Consider the following 12,721-nt stretch of genomic DNA (forward strand, 5'->3'; position numbering starts at 1 on the left):
AACAGGAGCTGGAGGCAAAGAATCAGGATTAAGGCTGGCTTCTGTGTACACATCATCCAATATATCTAAAACAGGAGGTATAGCCAGAGGCCTATGCTGGGGGAGCAGAAGAAATTCCCTGAGCCTTTTCTTGGAATCTGAGTAATCTTGGCCTTCCCAGTGAAAGTGTCCCCTCAATGTATGCAGGGTTTCCCCAAAAGAGAAGTCCTCAGGGGGGGAGACCGAGGGAATAGACTCCTCTGCATCAGAGTCTTCGAATGGAGAATAGGCAAAATCCTGGTCCTCAGATAGTTCTGAGGTAACAGAAGCTTGATCTGAGGAAGGGTACTCTTCCTCTAATCTGGGCCTTTTGTCAGAGGGGGGTTGAGAACCCCTGATAAGAGTAATCAAATCTTCAGCCATTTTAAGCATCTGTTTTTTAGGCATGGTGCCTTGAGAGGGTGTCTGAGGAGCCTGTTTTTTGGTTTTCATGGCTGTTTAGATTGAGTGAAGGCTTTAATAGAGAAGGAGGAAGGCCTGAAGACCCCTTGAGAAATGGCAGGCCTGTCTAAATTCTGAGTTTCCCCGCCAGGAGTGGCGTCGGTATCTGTAGTAGGAATGGGGGCCGAGGAGCCTGCGACCTCGGGTACTGAAGACACCGGTAATGCATTGTCATTGGTACTCAGGAGCTGCGTAGGCGCCTCACTGAGTACCGGAGAACCAGTTGTCAGCCGTAACGTGGTATCAGTAGGTGGTGCGGACCTCGTATGTCGGTCCTTATCTTTGCGTTTTTTGCTCAAAACTGGAGTCGGAGTATCCGACGACATAATATAATAAAATTTTTTGCCAAAAAAGTGAAGGGGGAACTCCGCGCGATGCTTAATAGTGCGTTTGTTGAATCTAGCACAAAAACTGCAGGCCGAGACGTCGTGGTCTGGGCCTAAGCAAGGTATACAGAAAGAGTGGAAATCCTTATGCGGTATTTGCTTCCCACATGAAATGCAATTATTAACTTTGTCTGACATCGGTCTGAGGCAAGAAAAGTTTCCCCAACGGGTACTTGGCTTTCAAGAAGACTTCGGCTGAAATACTTTCGTAAATCTCAGGAGCTGGCCGACCGGCACTTGCGAACTGCTTCTGCTTCGGGCACCGCGCGGCAAGAAAGACTGAAGAAAATGGCGTTGGCTGCCTCTTTTATACCCCTGCTGCACTGACGTCAGGGAGGAAGCGACGACAACCAACGCCGGACCTAGACTTTGGAATTCGGCCGACCGAGGACCCACCTGTTATGACTGCAGCTGCATGCACAATGAACATCCTGTGACTGCTGCCCTGCAAGATGCTTCTAGGGCGTCAAACCCACATTGCAAGGCATGTTTGGTGACTTGGCTTGCAGAATGCATAAGCTCCTGTAATTCTTTATTTTCTGCACAGTCAGGGAAGGTAGATCATTTTTGCTTAATATGTGCAATAGTATGTTGCTGCTATTTCAGCATGTGGAACTGACAATTTAAAGCTCTAACGGCAAGAGTTGCAGAGGTGTATACTTTTTTACCCCATCTGTCAAAAGCTCGTGATTCCCTGCCAGAGGGGGTGGGATTCTTTGCTGTAGTTGCTTTTATTCCTTTAGGTCCTTGGGAGATGACCTCTGGGTCAGCAGTAGGATTTTTGAAGGGAAATTTGCGAGAGTCAGGGACTCTGTAGTACCTGTCAGGTTTCCTGGGAGCAGGGGGTCAAGTATCAGGAGTTAGACTGGATACCATAAAGACACCATCCAAAATATCCAGAACAGGAGGGACAGCTAAGGGTCTGTGCTGTGGTAAATCTAAAAATTCCCTGAGTCTCTTTTTGGACTGAGGATAATCCTGGGATTTCCAATGGAAATGCTCTCTCAAAGTATGTAGGGTTTCACCAAAAGAAAAATCCTCTGGAGGGGAGGCAGAAGAAATGGATTCCTCTGCATCTGAATCCTCACAGGCAGATAAGGGCATGTCTTCATAATCAGAAACCTCAGAGTAGGACTCTTCATCAGATAAAGCTGCTGGAGACAAGTCTCTTACTTTTAGCAGGTGAAGGCTGGCTTCCCCTAATCAGCATGATAAGGTCTTCCACCATTTTAAGCATCTGTGATTGTGGCAAGGAAGCGGGCGCTTGAGTTAGGGTTGTCGGTTTTCTAGGCGTAGCTCGTACTCTTGGCCTTAGAAACTCTGTAGTTTTAGAAAGAATTGAAGACGTGAAAGAAGTCGTCAGATTGTGTCGAATATCAGTAGTGGGAAGAACTTCCTCAGAAGCCGGTGCCTGCACAGTGGCTCCAGACCTGTTCCATAGTCAAAGAAGAGTCTCGTGGCATACCAGACTCTGAACAGGTTTTGGCAGCAACCTGTGAATCTATCGAAGCAGACATCAGCAGCTGCGAAAGCGCCTGAGTACCGGTGAACTGACGACTAGCTTAACGGATGCGTTGTTGGCAGTTTTGGACCTGTGCGGTCTGTCTCTGTCTTTATCCTTACGTTTTTCGGAAGGTCGCTAGTCAGATGGCTTAGCAAAGCAAATACAGAGATCGTCCTTGTCCGTCCCCCTGTGTCTCGTCCGCCCGAATACCATATTGACGCCGGGCAAAGCGCGGCGCTCTAAACTCAACATCAGGACGCCAGGGTACAAATGCGCATGACCCGATGCATCCTCCCATATTTCTCTTGCCCCCCCCCAGAAGGAAGCAGAAAAAAAAAAAAAAGCCAAAAAAAAAAAAAAAAACAACCAACCACCCCTGCACTAATAGGTAAGGATGGGAAAAAAAAAATATATTATTTTAGGAGCTGCCAAATGCCCTAAAAATTGCAGTGGCAAATCAACCACTTTAGGCATAAAGGTAGGGTTAGAACAAAAGACACCCTCCTCTTGTGGAAATTAAAAAAGGCTCAACCCAACCGCCATAAGGGCCTAATTCAGAAAACCCTTAGAGAGGTAGTGGCCAACAAAAGCAGTCTTCCATGATAAATATTTCAAACTTCAGGTAGCTGCAGGCTCAAAAGGTTGTAAGTTCCCCACAACACTGTCAATTTTGAATGACATGAGGATCCAATTTCCACCTGGGGATCCATAATTTGTCTGCTTAACACATCACAAGGAGTAGTTCTGTGCTCCTGGCAAAAACCTGCCTGAAGATCAACACCTGGAAAGGAAATAGAAGCTAAGAGTACAATGCAAATGGACTGTAACTAACATCCTTCAGATATGTAAAAATGTTGAAGTCTGGAGCCACCGTGTAACTCTGTCATGTGTGTTGATGATGATAACCAAAAATGGTCTCCCAAAATGGTTCCCTTGGTGTTCCTTTGAGAAACGAGAGAATAAAATCCTAGGCCCACCACTTCTGGCAGAGGGATGGTTGTATAGCTCCTATTTGTAGTAGTAGAGAAATCTGTTTGTGAGCCTCTGAGGAGTGAGGTTGAGGAGGCCTGCCTGGCATGCCTTAGAAAGTAGAAATAAAACTTATTTAACCTTTGTGTATGATATCCAATACCCATTTGTCTTGGGTAATTAAAACACAATTTTCCTTGAAGAGTGCCAACAATGTGAGATGAAGAACATCGAAAGTATTTAGCTACAATAAAGGCCCGACGACGAATAGTTCGGGCGTTGAACAAAGCACAAAACCGGCAGTGAGGTATGTCATGGTTTGGGCCTAAACAGGTGATGCAGTAAGAATGGAAATCTAGGTGTGGTATTTGCTTTCCACAGAAGAGACAATTGTTAACTTTTTCTGACATCGGTTAGAGCAAGAAAAAAGGATGCCCAATGGGGTACTTAGCTTTAGAAGACTTCAACTTCGATTTTGGAAATGAAAACTCAGGTAGCGGCCGACCGGCACTCGTGCGAACTGCTTCTGCTTCGGGCTCCTCGGCAAGAAAGACTGATGTAATCGCGTCGGCTGCCTGTTTTTATACCACTTACGACCTGACGTCAGTCCTGAAGTGACAGCAACTGACGCAAAAATACTAAGCCTCTGGTATTTGAGCCGACTGAGGGCTACCCCTGGCAGGATAAGCCAAGTGTGATGACTGCAACAGTGAAACACGAAGAACATCCTATGAACACGGTGCTTTAATTTTAATATATTTAACATTTAGCTGGGTTAGTATGGATGTGATACACTGAAGGAGTTGCTACTTCACAATGTCACGAGCTGTGGTTCACTCCTGAACTCTTCTCACTGAGCATGATGTTTTTACTAAGTTTTTATTTGTTAATCTCATATGACCAATGGGGCAAAGCACATTTCCAATGGAATCCAACAAAGAAAAGCTCCAGATATACAACTTTTACTAACAAAAAGTTACAATAAATGTGATTTTCACAAGCTCAGAAATGACTATAAATATAGAAATATGCATGGTGTACTATAATACAGCAAATGGGTACATGTGTTAGCAGCACACAAGCAACAGTTGAATAAATTTATATGTACAGCATTTACAATGTGACTACTGTACTTTGATGATACACAGCCAGCTTTTACAAAGACACAGGGCTGTGTCACTGGAACCTCAAGCAAGTCGGTAAAAACTGCACACTTGCAACATCATCATTTTGGTACTGTTTTAATAAAACAACTCGCTGTAATATCAAAGGAATAATAGTCACAATGTGTGTGTATCTGACAGCAAAACAATAAGAAAGGACTAATGTAGCAAGCCAAATCTTGAACAAGTACACAATGTCCACCAACAAAAAGGACGTTTAATGGTATGCGAGTGTCGGTGGGGTTAGTCTGCTATTGTACAGTGCAGCACTCTCTTATGGGGAGGCCCGTAACATTCTAATTTTATGTTTATAATGGCTCAGTGACTTTTCTGTGGTCTGATGGGAATCAAGTATAACAGAGAGTAAGAAGAGCAGTAATGTGAAGCATATATTATACTGTGAATACAGCCATGAGCACATGATATTAATATGCACAAAGGACAGTGAAATATATCAGTATTGAAACTAATAAATGCAAGCAAAATCTTGATACACACAAAGATGTCCTGTGACAAGGGAGTAGGGATAAACGAAAGACAGAGCACAAAATAATAATTATGAGTACGGTGTAGCTAGCTGTTATTGATATTATAAAGCAAAGCAGAGAAAACCTTAAGTCAGTATCCACCATGCTTTATGGAAAGAACAGACAGATGAAGGGACTCTGATGTCAGGACTAGGAGAAGTGTAGCAATGACTTTCTGAAATTGTACGTGAATTTTCACATTGACATACAACCCCCAAGTGTATTAGCCATAAATTTTGAATTTGTACATCATGTTTCTGTGGTGCTACCAGTGCTCTTCTTCTACAGTTTGTTTGTGTCTTTCGGCTTTTCCCGGTTAGGGGTCGCCACAGCGGAACTCACGTCCGCTAATGATTGGCAGCTGATTTGTACGTGCCGGCTTGCCAGGCCTGACGCACAACCTTCAATCCTAAATATGGAACTGAAGGTGCAGCACCTACATCCTTTTTAGCCAAATAAGCTATCCGTCTTTAGCACATGCGCAGGATTACAAATATCTCTATAGCAACATGTCTTTTACCCACTTCTTATATCTGGCTTTCCCCTTATTGGGCTCCAAGAGTCAAGCAAGACTTCTAACTCTGTTCTTCTTCTTTAAAACAAGCAAAAAAAAAAAGCCAGGCTTGCCCATCTCTAGTATCCAAACTCAAGATGTTAGAAGACCAAGCTAAAGTGATTAGTGAAACCATCCAGCTAAAATAATGAATTTCACAACAGCCATTTGCATCTAGACAACAACATAAATGGAAGTGAAACTACTAGGAACTATATTATTATATGGTCTGTCTGAAGTGCTTCAACCACTCAGCTGCTACTTTCTGCAAGAAACTGAGTATCATTCAGCAGACATATATCAACGGTGTATTTTAATGTAAATCTCAGTCTGTTCCCATTTGTCAAGGTGCCACTTCAATATACTTTTCTATTTTCTCTTCTACATACATAAACAAACACTCAGATTGTGCAGACAGAAAAACATAACAATTGTACATTAGTGTAAACTGCTGAGTTTGTCAGATATCCAAAGAAACAGTTGTGGAATATCTGTGGCAATGAAGAAAATATCTTAACACTGCAAGAAAAAACAAAACATGGCATCTATTGTTACTACTGCAGAAAAAGTATATTAAATGTTTTCTTACCGAACATTAACTAAGGCATGGGTCACCTTACTAGCTGCCTCCTTCCACTGCCCTGCATTTGTAGATAGTCTCAAAACTGAAAACAAAGTCAGATAAATAAATCATGAGACATAAGCAAATGAAATGCAATGGTAATGTAGTCTTTCAGGCACAAAAAAATTAACATTCGGGGGTATGAAACAAATTACCCAGACAGGTCTTAATAACTTAAAGGAAGTTTTCCTGTAGAACAGCTGATAACTTGCCATCACTGTACAATAATGTTATAGTACAACAAAATAAGTGAGTTAGCATTTACCACCTCAGTAATACAGGTCATTTCACAAGCGAGTCTGAGACCAAGAAATTGTAAAATAAGTACACCAATGGTCAGAGGTAAAACATGGGATTCAAGACAAACAACTGCAAAATGTTGCATTTATGTAATAAAAAAATGTGTTATGAACTTATAGGAGTGTAAAAAAATGCTGCTGGTCTATGTCTAGACACTGGAACATCAGCACCGGTGCCTCAGGCATCCTCTAGTGATGGTGACAAACTTCTGACAAGCTCCAAATACATTGTACCCATAACCCCTTGTTGATGCTGAATCCGCCAGAATAAGTATGCCAACATTTAGCCAAAACAGTCATGTATAAAGTAAGAAGAAACAAGGAATTTAAATATTAGTCAAGCTACAGACCCCTCACAGTATAACAATTTGGAGGGGGGGAGGTGGATAGGTTGCTCCAGCATCCAGACAGAAACAGAGAAATCTAATGTTCCAACAAATCTGGCAATTCTTATAGTTACGTTTGGCTATAAGAAAAAAATGACACTGAAAGTGGGTATCTTTATAAGGAATCTGCCTTCAAAAATCTCACTTGTCCATCTTAGCTGACATCTAACAGATTAAAACAAGGAAGGATTCCCAACTGGCCACTTGCAAAGGCAAGGATGATACCAAACAAATATGTATAGAACACACAGATGGGTGAGAGACCTGAATCTGGACTGGTGGCAAGACAGTCTGAACACTTCACACTTGTATATCCTTACGCCCATGGGCTTTGGTCATATATCTATGGAAAGTTTTGGCTTTGGTACCTTCTCTGGATGTCCAACTTATTTGGACAGATAACCCAACAGTATTAGAATACTGCAATAGTGATCTTTATTCTATTTGTATTTTTTTTACGAGGGGAGAGCACTGATCACCACAGATCCTTCCCAGACTCCGCCTGGGAGCCTTGTCTGATTAAGTGACGTGTTCAGAGTCACATTGATATGCAATGGTGAGGTAGCAGAGGCAGACATATTATTCATGTCTTTCTCTGAGGCAAGGCTTTCACTACTCGATTCATCAAATAAAGCAATTCCAAGAGAAAGTGAAGCAGTGGATCCACCCCAAGACTACTCAACAGGCTCAAAGAATGATGATCACTACTCAAAATGAAGGTAAAAAATCAGCAAAAAAATGAAAGATGACAGTGCCAATGGCCGCAATGGCATCAAATTGAAGAGTGTAGCTGCACCATGCCTTTCAAATTGATTCTATTCGCACTTCTGCAGAGAGCAGAAGCGCACTGAGCAGAGAACAGAAGACAACACAGAGGTGACTGAGTTGAGGCACAGAGGAGTTCCTACAAGGGGCAAAAGCAGAGGTTCTCAAATCAAACATGACAGTAGAGGTTTCCTCAAAAGAAAAATCAACAAAGAGAGTCATCTTGTTGGCAGCAGGTCATCCAAGAAACAGATGTAAAATTCAAAACATATGCGGGAGAATCCAGGTTCAAAAGGTGTCAGATCATCATCTCTCATTGCTCATTAATCGACAATGGGAAAGTATCTTCTTGTAAGAACTGTAAGATAGCATAAGTACAGTTCTGTATGATTCTACCACAATGTATTACACCTCCTTCCTATATGATATCCCACCGACAATAGCCACACATCTTTGGCCTGGAGCATTCAACACCTGCACATCACCACAACACACTATTCCCTCCAAGGTGCAAGGCATATGTCCACATGTCAGACAACAAGCCCTAGGGCCAGGATGCCGGGTGATGATATATGAATCCTAAGGTGTAAGACTGCCCCAAGAGAACAAAGAGCTGAACTGAACAACCCATGAGGAAGAAAATGAAGAGAGACAAAAAATGAGGAAAAGTAAGAAAGAAAGCTGGCAAAGAAGAAAAGAAAATAGAACAAGGAGGGAGGGAGAGAGGGAAGAAATACGCAAGCAAAAAAAGAGGACATCTACTGTTATGGAATAGTACTGTTACTGATGTTCTTATGCAACTCACATATTCTTCCCCACTAACTTCTAGAGTACAAAATGCTGCTGTAGAGATAAAAAGGATGAAGAACAGAAGGCCCTCCAAAGAACATGTTGGATGGCGTTGGCAAATCTGGCTCTAGGTTCCCTGAAATCTGGCTCTGGAAACTTAGTAAAAACCTAAGAGGCAAATCACCACAATGCATTCAGAATTTAGGGGAAAAAAACAGAAAGAGGTTATACGAGAAGAAAAAAAGAGTAAAAACTTATAAGAAAAGTTGCTAGAAATGAAAAGAAGAGCAGGAAGTGGAAATGAATAGAGGAAAATAAAACCAAGAAACTAGTCTCGTCATGGAAGGAAAAAAAAAAAAATTCTCAGATTTATTAGAAAGTTTTATCCAAATAAAATAATATTTGAGCTGTCTCAATATTTGAGCTGTCTAAAGAACCCTCTCACCACTATTCTAGGTGGAAGAAGTGTGAATTAAGAAGAAAAATGGGAAGGATGATTTAAGGACATGTCATTGACTCATGCGAGAGAACTGAAAAAAAAAAAAGAAAAAAAAAAAAAAAAAAACAGGAAGTTCACAGGTAAAGAAAGTGAAAGACTCTCCATCTTAGCGGAAGTAATCCAAGTCAAAAAAGTGCAGACCAAGTACAAGAAGACAGAGGAAAGAAAAGAGGTTCAAAAGAATTTTTTCAAAAACAAAATACAAGAAGAAGAGAAGAAAGAAGGGGCTTTCTTGGAACATGAAGGATGGCTTCCACCTTTAAAACCTTTTAAATCTTAGAGGAAACTGGAGGAAACTGGGTGGATCTAACGTGAAATGCAGGCAAACAACAAATGAGGCTTAAGAGACGAGTATGCCATCCCAGAACTGAACTGACAAAGAAGAAAGAGTGGTAGGAATACCCACAAAAAGAGGTTCCTGTTCATGCTTGTGGCACCAATAAGAAAACAGTTTCCACTTAGCAATATAGGATTTTCTAGTATTGGGTTTTCTGACCTCCTGCAATACCCAAAGTAAGCCCTCAGAAAACTGGTGTCAAAAACAAATAAGAAACCTATCACCCAAAGTGTCAAACACAGGATGAACAGATGAGGGTCAATGAGAGCCCTTGTCTTGTGTGAAGAGATGCATCATTTGATGTAACCTGTGATGATCTAGACAGATGAAACAGAAGGGGGAACCAATGCTGTATGGGCCAAAGTGGAGTCAGCAACAAGATTCTGTGTCTGTCCCATCGGGATAAGCATACAAAAACAACCCTATCCAAGAAAAGACATAAAGTCCACTTTCTAATCCAGTGAACTCAGCACTCTGGAACATAACCTGGGAAGGTGCCTGCTCAGAGGGAAGACAAACAGATCTGCTTAAGGAGTACCTCACCAATGGATAATGTCCAGAAAGACAGTGTGAAGCATCCATTCATGAGGATCTGCCCTGGATCTACTCAGGTTGCCTGCCACTAGTTTGTGTCTGAGGGAATGTAAAGTGCATAAAAGATCAGAAGATGGCTGACCGCAAACTCTCAAACAAGAACAGTTAGTCTGCAAAGAAAGAATGACTCTGTGCTCCCTTGCTTATTTACTTACCATATGACAGTGGTGTTGTCTGTGAAAACCCTGACAGGACCTGAAACCCAGAGGGAATGTAGAGACTGAAGAACTAAAAGCAGAGCTCTCATCTCTTTGATGTTGCTAAGACTCTCTATTTGTTGGGGACACCACACTCCCTGGACCCCGATGTTGTTGGAAAGATTCAGGTTTGGGTTGGGGAGCATATATATACTGCTCCTGAGTGGGTGAATGAGCTTAAAATGGCAAACCTCATTTCAGATATCTGATGAATCCAGCAGATAAATTCATGTTTGAGACAAGACAGGAGAAGAATGAAAAACTCCAGAGGATGACAATGTTGAAGCCAAATAGTCTTCAGATACCACTGAAGTATCCTCATATGGAGTCTGTTGAAAGGATCCACAGGAAAAGTGAAAGCCATGAACCCTAGGGCTCACAAAAACTCTCTTGCAGACACCACTGGTAAAGAAGGATGACACTGGAAAAAAGCCGTCAAAAAGGTGAGGAAGAAAAACCATCATAGATGGTGTCCAAATTCTGTACCCCAGGAAAACTTGATACTGTGCAGGGGTCAGAACATATTCTTTGAAAGGGTGAAATTCATACTGCAAAGCATTGTAAAGTCAAAATTCTGTCCAAAAGGGGCTTAAAATAGAAGGTCATCCAGATCGGGAAAAATATGAATACCATGGATTCTGCAGTATGCTATGATTGCAGCCAGAAATCTGGTAAAGACCCTCAGAGCTGTAAAAAGAGCAAAATACAAAGCAGAGAACTGATAATCTGGAGAAGAAACAGGAAACCATAAACACTTCCTGAAGAAAGGGTGAATATGAATGTGGACATAAGCATTCTTCAGGTGCAGACACACCAGGTAGGCCTGAGTAAGCAGGAAAGGAAACAGGGACTGGAGAGAGAACATTTTGAAAGATGGGACTCTCATAAGTGTTGAGAAAGGAGAGATTAGGCATCTAAAAGCCCTCCTTCCTGGGAACCAGAAACATTCTAGAATAAAAGCCTGTCTCTCTCTGACAGGGAGAAACAGGATGAATAGTTTCCTGAACTAAATGGTCCTGAAGAAGGGAAGGAATGTGAGGAAGTTGGCAATGTGGAGACTGAAGAATCCCAGAAAAGCGTGGAAGGGATTTCAGAACCACAAAGTACCCTTTTTGAATTACAGAAAGAACCCAAGAATCCATGGTGATCTGCTGCCAGATGGGGTAGGACAGAGTTAGCCAGAGGGAAACAGGAATCTGTTCCGAGGAGTAGGGGAGGATAAATGTCCAATAGAAGCAGATTTGTCAGGAAAAGAGGGCTTCTGACCCCTACAATCCTGTGAATGTTTGTCTGAAAACATCATTTTGGAAGATTTCTTACTTGAGAGGTTTCTGCTGCCTATGCTTAAAGGAAGAGTTAGACAGGTAATTCCTTTGAAACTTAGGGATAGGGGAAAGAAAAATCTGTTTAAGGTCCTGTATAACCTTGCCTTTATCCTGTAAGGTTTTAAAAAGCTCTGCAGCATTGGCCGCAGAACCAAACAGATTCTGAGTGTCCAACGGGGGAATCCAGCAATGTGAACTTTACATCTTCAAGAACAGACTGCAGCATAAGCCAGAAGTACCTTTGTATAACAGACCCTGATGCAGCAGATCAAGAAGAAGCATCAGCAGCATCACAGCTGCATTTGACAGGGACAAGCCACCTGAAAACAGAGCTCAATAAGGAAATGGCAGAAGTCTTACGCTTCAAAATCTAGCATGTTAGTCAAAACACTTCCAGGTTTAGACATAACAGCCAGCACATACCTGGTCATAAGGGTCTTCTAGTTTATGGCCAGGTTGGGAGAGGTATATAATTTTTCCCCATAACTGTCCATAGTACTACTGTTCTTGTGCAAGGGGAGAATTTTAGAAGAAAATAGCAATTTGGAAGGTTTGTCAGAAGAAAGAGAAATGAGCATCACAAGGAAAGGCTATCTCAAAACAAACCATTTCCAAATGGATAGGACATTGCATACGTTTTTGCTACATCCACCATGGAAAACCAGTTCCTGCTACCATAAGGCCACATTCTACCAGGGCAGCAGCTACATCTACAGCCTTCCTCAGGGGGGTACCAACCAAGGATATTCTGGAAGCTGCAACCGGTAGTTCAGTACACACCTTCACCAAACATTATCACTTACCACTTTACTCTAAGACCAGGGCGGGCTTTGCCACTGCAGTTTTGCAGGGCCTTCTAGCCCCCTCTAACCCTGTTTGACTCCTCCGCCCATCCTTAGCTTTGGGATTCTACCAAAGTGTGATGACTGCAGCAGGGTAACATGATGAACATAGCACAGTTTTGTACCTACCATAAATGTAGATGTTCGAGTGTATACCCTGTTGCAGTCCAGGTTGCCCTCCCTCCATCCCCACTAAAACTAGCTGAACTTATCTCTATTCTATACAACCACTGTGGTGTATTTGCTTGTGCCTAAGGGTTTTGTTTTACTTTTTCCAAGATAGTTATATATATATATATATATATATATATATATATATATATATATATATACATATATTTTTGCCTACCTATTAGGGGCACCTGACATCTGGGACAAGACTTTGGAATTCTGGCCGACTGCGGGACCGCCTGACGGCAGGATAACCAGAGTGTGATGACTGCAGCAGGGTAACACGATGAACATCCAAGGGAGCTACATGCTT

The 12,721-nt window shown here is 42.1% G+C and overlaps 1 protein-coding gene across 1 annotated transcript in view; it reads right to left on the minus strand.

Annotated features, from left to right (window-relative positions):
* Nucleotides 1-12,721, minus strand: part of ARMH3 (armadillo like helical domain containing 3) — a 2,648,735-nt gene that overhangs the window by 435,966 nt on the left and 2,200,048 nt on the right. Inside the window, exon 21 of the mRNA XM_044055591.1 lies at nt 6,172-6,247. Coding sequence (XP_043911526.1) covers nt 6,172-6,247 — 76 coding nt within the window. The remainder of the gene's footprint in view (nt 1-6,171; nt 6,248-12,721) is intronic.

The sequence above is a fragment of the Protopterus annectens genome, chromosome 14.part0 (assembly GCF_019279795.1).
Source record: "Protopterus annectens isolate FY-2018-M chromosome 14.part0, PAN1.0, whole genome shotgun sequence".
In the NCBI taxonomy this organism is placed as follows: Eukaryota; Metazoa; Chordata; order Ceratodontiformes; family Protopteridae; genus Protopterus; species Protopterus annectens.